This window comes from Protomyctophum bolini (assembly GCF_963924005.1).
Source record: "Protomyctophum bolini genome assembly, chromosome: 21".
NCBI lineage: Eukaryota > Metazoa > Chordata > Actinopteri > Myctophiformes > Myctophidae > Protomyctophum > Protomyctophum bolini.
In genome coordinates this window covers 4933271-4940255 of record NC_137882.1, presented here as the reverse complement: position 1 = coordinate 4940255, position 6985 = coordinate 4933271, and the positions used below count along the sequence as shown (strand labels likewise).

At 41.3% G+C, this 6985-nt stretch overlaps 1 protein-coding gene across 1 annotated transcript; it reads right to left on the bottom strand.

The window, feature by feature from the left end:
* Positions 1–2962: 2962 nt before the first annotated feature.
* Positions 2963–6235, bottom strand: LOC308336213 (uncharacterized protein). The gene is made up of 4 exons (XM_080793512.1): positions 6024–6235; positions 4311–4422; positions 3701–3775; positions 2963–3558 (listed from the first exon to the last, which is right to left on the bottom strand). The coding sequence occupies exons 1-4, from the start codon at positions 6103–6105 to the stop codon at positions 3360–3362; spliced, it is 468 nt and encodes a 155-aa protein (XP_080649638.1). The 5' UTR covers positions 6106–6235; the 3' UTR covers positions 2963–3359.
* Positions 6236–6985: the final 750 nt, after the last annotated feature.

Here is a 6985-nt window from a genome sequence, read left to right as displayed (position 1 = left end):
GTTAAAGACAAGTAATTTTACACTTGATTGTATGCTGAAAATAGCAGATCTGCAAGCTCGCAACGCGTTGTGAGCTTGCAGATCTGCTATTTTCAGCGAGTGTAAAATCAGCCATTACGACAGCATCAAGGCCCGCCAAAACACATTTGAGTCGATACATCGACTGTAGATTTAGTAGACTAAAATCTTATGATATGTACGGTAGTCGACTAAAACAGTGATATATAAACATGAACAGTTGGATAGATATCCGAGTTTCCGCATGCAGGCACAATTAATTAAGCTGCATTTCTCACCTAATTATAGTAAAAATGATATGCCCTAATGAGCGGTGACATCATCGTTTCTCAAAAGCTCCGTTTCGCATGACTACACAGCTCCACTGATCCGGATATTTTCGAAAATATTCACTTATTTAATCCGTTTCCAAAAACCTCCGTTTGAGTGGCCGAAAACGCCGTTTGCGTGTGGCTGAAAGGCCCAAACGCACAAACGTATACGTGTGGCCTGGGCCTAAAACTACAACCAAGATTTGCTGTCAAAATCAACACTGCCTACAGCTTGATTGAGTGATTGGCACCACCTGTGTAGTGTGTGTGTGACTCTGGCACGTGAAGCAAACAGAGAAGGAAGCTAGAGGAATTCTTCCCTAAATAAATATATTCGTATTTGGGTATTATTGGATATTTGAAGCGAGGATGAAGCCCGTCTCAATGTCTCTCCATGTGCATTCTTACCGGGTGCGTGCGCGGCCGGCCTTCTTTCTTAGGTATTTCTTTTTTTGGTATTATTGGATATAAACCACTGGATAAAGATAACTTTATTTCCATTTGTGGATTTATGGATTTTCCTGCATGGATTATTGGATTTGCGAAGGACGCAGACTTCACCGTCAAATGTGTGCGTTGATATATAATTGTTTACACGTCATGTCAAGGTCATGTACACGTAGGTCATTCATATTGTCACCTTACTCTTCAAGGTCATATACACGTAGGTCATTCATATTGTCACCTTACTCTTCAAGGTCATGTACACGTAGGTCATTCATATTGTCACCTTACTCTTCAAGGTCATGTACACGTAGGTCATTCATATTGTCACCTTACTCTTCAAGGTCATATACACGTATAGGTCATTCATATTGTCACCTTACTCTTCAGTCTTCATATCATCCTTTTACTCTTAGCCTACTGCCTGTTTACTCCGGGTTCTTCTCCTTATCATCATTAATGTCATGTGATGTCACCATCCACGTGCCTAATCATCTCAGCCCTGTATTATCCTTTATATTATTTTTATCATATTTATATTATGGATTTCCTGACGCTATAGGTTCAGATTTAATCTCTTATATCTTATTCAGTCTCCATGTTGTTGTCTGCCTCCAGCCACAAACTGGCCATAATGAAAGGTCTATTTTGTTTTGAGACGTATTTGTCCTTGGCCTAGTGGAAGTGTTATCAGACACTGGCTTCACACGGAGCTCTCACAAGATATGTACTGACAACAAAATGGACAGAAATGGAAATGGATCAGACAGAAAACTAAGAGGAAAAAAAACTATGAGGACAAGTGAATTACAATTCACAGTTACAATTAATCAATACACAAAAACTAACAACAAAAATGCTCTCTCTCACAACACTGCAAAGCCAGGACAGATAATGACAGGTGTGCCTACAGGTGCGGTGATCCCCCTACCTCAGCTGCCTAACCAAACACTAAACGGACTCACTTGCCCTGGTCTTCAGTGGCCCTCCTGAGTCCCCCATACCGACAGGGCATCCCAGTGGTACCACCCTGTCCCATCTTGTGTGGAACAGAATCTACAAAGACAAATCAACAAATTAAAAGAAATACAGCGAGTCCCACAGGGGGAAACACCATTAATCCTACACGGGGACCACCAAGCCTCAGACAAAACACACTTGTCGGCCTAGGCGGTTGGCGTATAACCGTCTGGGCACCCGACTGGTAATCCAGTCGCAGTGTGCCGCGGGTTCGACTCCCGAGCCCGACACGGCCTTTACTGCATGTCATCCCCGCATCTATCTCCCGTTTCCTGTCAGTCTTCTACTGTCTGTCCCTTCAAAAACCAATAAAAGGCGTAAGCTGCAAAAAAAAAAAAAAGAACACACTTGTCACACCCATCCTAACTTCTAACACTATAGCAAATACACATGACATGACCAGCATCAAACCAAATATCTTATATACATAACCAAACTGAACCAACAAATACCACCACCAAAACACTTAAAACTACCGTGCAGCTCCTCCTAATGCCAAAATACCATGACTAATTTGCCAATCTACAAGTCCAAACAAAACAGGAAGTTCGTTACTTTACCTGTTAAGTAACGTCACAACCAATCCGAGTTCAAATCACGAGCCCCCATGTTATGACCTGGCTCTAACAGAGGAGGAAGACACACGGCTGTTTAAAAGTGCACAAACCAATATTTATTTACAATATAAAAAACCCACAACCATTGGCCAAAGGATGGCGCTATAGCACTCCATTGACTAATGCAAACTTTGAACAGGTATACCGTTTGACCGCCAGCAATAAAACTTTAATGACTTTAATAACTTTAAAGACTGTCTTTCTGGCTGGGTGACCTAAAGGGGCACTGTTGAGCAGGCTAAAAGGGCCATTCACACTGAGCACTATAACCGCAGCCAGCCAGCCAGCAAAAAAAAAATCTAAACCTTTTTTCTTTTTGCTGAGAAAGTGTAAAAATGCTTCCTTGTCAAAAAGTGAATCTTGATTTGTCAGGAAGAAAATGAGGAAGTGATACCTCTCCGATCCTTTAGGTTGATATGAAGTGAAACAAAGAAAATGCTCAACATTTGACCGGAAACAGCATTTATTCCACAGTTTCCCAACTTCCCCATTGCTTAAAAACACATCACAAGAAAGTTAAGGATTACATATTAGTCCCAACATAGTTATCAACATAGCTATCGTAATAGGTTTAAATAACATCATCAGCTATACACACGACAAATAATACAAACAGCGATAATCATGAACATCATAACAAGAGTGCACCACTCCATAAATAAATTAATGCAATAAATAAATTCTTACATTTCTTTTACCACTGAGAATAAATAAGATAGTGTCGTATTAATAACTTAAAACTTAACAAAATCAAGTGAAACATAAATAAACTGTTTTAAGACATTCGTTCAAATGCTGGTTTCGACACAGATATGCTGATTCATCCTCTTTCACTTCCTGGTTGACTCCCGTCTATATGAGGTCATTATTGGGATGGAGGAGAGAGGAGACGCCGCACCATTGGTCGGCTGGCCTGCTGAGCTGAGGTGCGACTGGTATATACCGGTCCTCACTGGGATGAGGAGGAGGAGGAGGAGAGGAAGGAGGTAGGAGTCGAGGAGACGGTCGGGGAGGAGGAAGGAGGCGAGGAGACGGTCGGGGAGGAGGAAGGAGACGAGGTGGAGGAGGTGAGGAGGGAGAGGAGAGAGGGAGTGGAGGAGGAGACGGTGGAGCGAGGGGAGGAAGACTGGGCGTTCCTGCGTGCCATCCTGTCATGAAAACAATACAGAAACAAGAATAAGATTTGAATAAAACGAACGAATGAATGAATGAATGGATGAATGAATGAATGAATGAATGAATGAACGAACGAACGAACGGATGCTTTATGCCAGTGACTGGTTTTCTTACTCAAACGATGCGATCTTGCGGCGCACCCAGGGAGCGTTGAACTGACTGCAAAACAGCCCCTTTTCTGTCTGAAAACTGTGAGAACAAAAATAGTTTAGAATAGGACGCATTAGATGATTGTGGGTAGATCGGTAGGTATAGGTATACGTAGTTAGTTAGGTAGGTAGGTACGTAGTTAGGTAGGTAGTAGGGATGCACCGAAAGGGAAATTCTTGGCCGAAACCGAATACCGGATATAGGAAACAGTTGTATATCCGAATATCCAAATATGATTAATATTCAATATATATTTTTTCCTACCATCATGCTGTCATGGCCGTACCGTAAAGATACCTGATTTATGGCAAAAATAAATGGTTATGGCAAAACATAACTTAAATAATAATCACTATTATGGGTCCATAAAACATTTATTCGGCTCTTTTGAATGCATTAATTCAATTGCATACACTATTCGGTGATATATTTTCTGCCTATTCCGGCCGAATATTCGGTGCATCACTAGTAGGTAGGTAGGTAGTTAGGTACGTAGGTAGGTAGGTAGGTAGGTAGTTAGGTAGGTAGGTAGGTAGTTACGTAGGTAGGTAGAACTTAGGTAGGTAGAACTTACATGATAGCAGTAACACACGGCAGGTTCCTCCTCTGCACCAGATACCCTATGATAGGATCTGTGATCTCCTGTCTGCTTACTGTAGTACAACAGGACGACAGCTTCTCAGGGGCTGTAAGAAAAACAACGGGACGGTTAAAATGTAGTTCAGAATTTTTTCCTATATATTACTTACTAACAAATGCCGCACCGTCATAGTTCCAACTGTGGTTCTCCCCCAGGTTTTATATCCTACCAGCACGTTAATTGCATTCATTAAATCATCTATTTAAGGGCCGGTTCGACCAGATGGGATAGAAAACCAGCTGTACCAGCAGGGGGCCCTGAGGTGAGGACCACCAGGGTTTGGGAACGACTGCTGTAATGCTATCATGAACAACTCTACCGTATAGCCTACAGACACAAAAGAAAAGTTGTAGAAATCTTGATATGACAATTTCCAAGAAGGGAAAGCCAGAATGTGTCATGTGTGTGTGGAGTCTCCAAGACAGTCTCCAAGACAGTCACCTCATCAGCATGCCATGTGGAAGTGTTCTCTTAAATCCAGAAACACATTCTACACAGCTTACTATTATTTAATTGATTTTTATTTTACAATTCTTGAGAGTGAGGAGGAGAAGTATAGAGGCCTGGTTGGTGGACAGGGCCTATGTAGGAATGCCACACTTATAGACACTCAAACAACAGTTTTGGTGTTAGCATTACGTTATGCTTTAGCCATTTAAAAATAGCAGATCTACAAGCTCGTAGCGCGCCACCGAGTGGCGCGCTACGAGCTTGTAGGTCTGCTATTTTTTTTAAATCGGAGTTAACGACTGACATAGAAACATAGCTTTTTCAGAAAACTGTCAGGATGTAGAAGACATTTTTATAGAATCTGATCTCAGGTCAGAATGCTGAGAATAGGAGGCAGAGGGCAGACCCTGACCCTGACCCTGTCTAGACCATGGTCTGTGGACGGTGCCGGCCTGCCGGGCAGTCCAAATACAACAGTTTAAATAGAACGAGTTGTTATAACCAGGGGTCATCGCCATGCTGGCTTGTGGTGGACATTCTTGTCAAAACCTTTGTTTTTGTGGCATGGACACAATAATGTTCAATAATATTACCAGGCAGAAACGCAATGAGGTAGCACTAAATTACCATAACAGGTCTGTAACTCTACAGATGGAACCTTAATGGTTCCATTTCTACACTCTCAGAGTTAAGGGGGGTACCCTTGCAAATAAAACATTTGAGAACAACTAGCACTAGTTGGACTCCTAATACGGCAGAGTCGTAGTAAATAAGTGTCACTACATATTCTGAAGAATACCTGGATGCTGACATTTAGTAATTGTTCCGTACGATGAAAATAAGAACATTATAATGGTGCGTAGTACAAAATAAAATATTAAATTTCCCACGGACAAGACCAAGTCTTCGCCACGGACAAATGCCTTCCAAACCAGTGTAGTTCTTTCAACATCTTACAAAAACGTTCAGAAATAGCAGACGTTTACAACCCTGTGAGCTTGTATATCTGCTTTCTTTTATTTAATTAGCCAACGCTAAAATCTAAAAATGTACACGGTGTTTCCCCGGTTTTAAATGGGATAAAGTTGCAAAGTAATACTGGCTTTTAAATAGTTCCCTCACATAATACAATACTACTATTAATAATTAATAATACTACTATTAATAATTAATAATACTACTCCATAGGCTACTCACCAGCTGAGCCCACGTCCACCAGAGTCACCAGGACAGCGCAGCACATCACGGCCCATTTCAGCAGGATTCCACAGAACGCCATTTTTTTAACTTGATAACAGATCTTAGTGTGTGAAAAGAATGAGTGACTGAATGATAAATTAAATTGATATAAATAGTTGAATTACTACTACTTCTTAGCTCTCCTCTCTTTTTTTCCTCCTTGAGTCCAGTTAGAGTGATCTGATCTGCCAGGCTGGAAGTGTCTGTGATATTTAAGGGTCTGGAAAAGCAGAAGTTCAACCTCTGAGTTGAGTCACCCCCCCCTCCCTCCCCTCCCCAACCCATCCATCCATTCATTCATTGATAAATGACTGAAGGAATGATCATTGAGGAGGGAGTTTTTTGCATGTGACTGTCTGGTATTGGCCAACAGGAAACACTTTTATTTCCGCATTTTATCTTTAGATTCTAACGTCCGATCACGGTCCTTTCCGTTGTGACACTGGACCTTGGGGTGTTCCGGGGATTGTCCACCACAAGCGCGTGGAAAAAAAAAGAAATCAGACGGAAGTGATGAAAGAAAGTGACCACTTCATTCGTTCGTTGTGGGTCTGACAAAGCGGGCACTGAAAAAGTGACACCAATTCTTAGAAATAGTGTTTTTCACATAACGGGAACAAAATACTGCTGCAACTTTCCAAATAACTTGTTATAGTTTGAGCTGTTGTGTGTGTGTGTGTCTGTGTGTGTACAGTTTATATACATATGTATATTGTATGTAATAGTATTTATCCACCTGTATAGTTTAAATTATATTCATTCATTAATATGCAATGGTGCTGTATAGCTATTATTTAGCTATGATTCACAGTATATGTCATCGGTCGGGAAGTAAGTTTGACCTCAGGCCAATTATTTTCTAAGCCATTAGACTGCGGACCAGAACACAATCAATGGCTAATTTAGGAACTATAACATGC

Coding starts and splice junctions, on each gene's coding strand:
- LOC308336213 (XM_080793512.1), bottom strand. CDS start 6,105: ATGGCGTTCTGTGGAATCCTGCTGAAATGGGCCGTGATGTGCTGCGCT. Junction 4,423..6,023: donor GGTGGACGTGGGCTCAGCTG/GTGAGTAGCCTA, acceptor TTTTTCTTACAG/CCCCTGAGAAGCTGTCGTCC. Junction 3,559..3,700: donor CGCAAGATCGCATCGTTTGA/GTAAGAAAACCA, acceptor TTTTCATGACAG/GATGGCACGCAGGAACGCCC.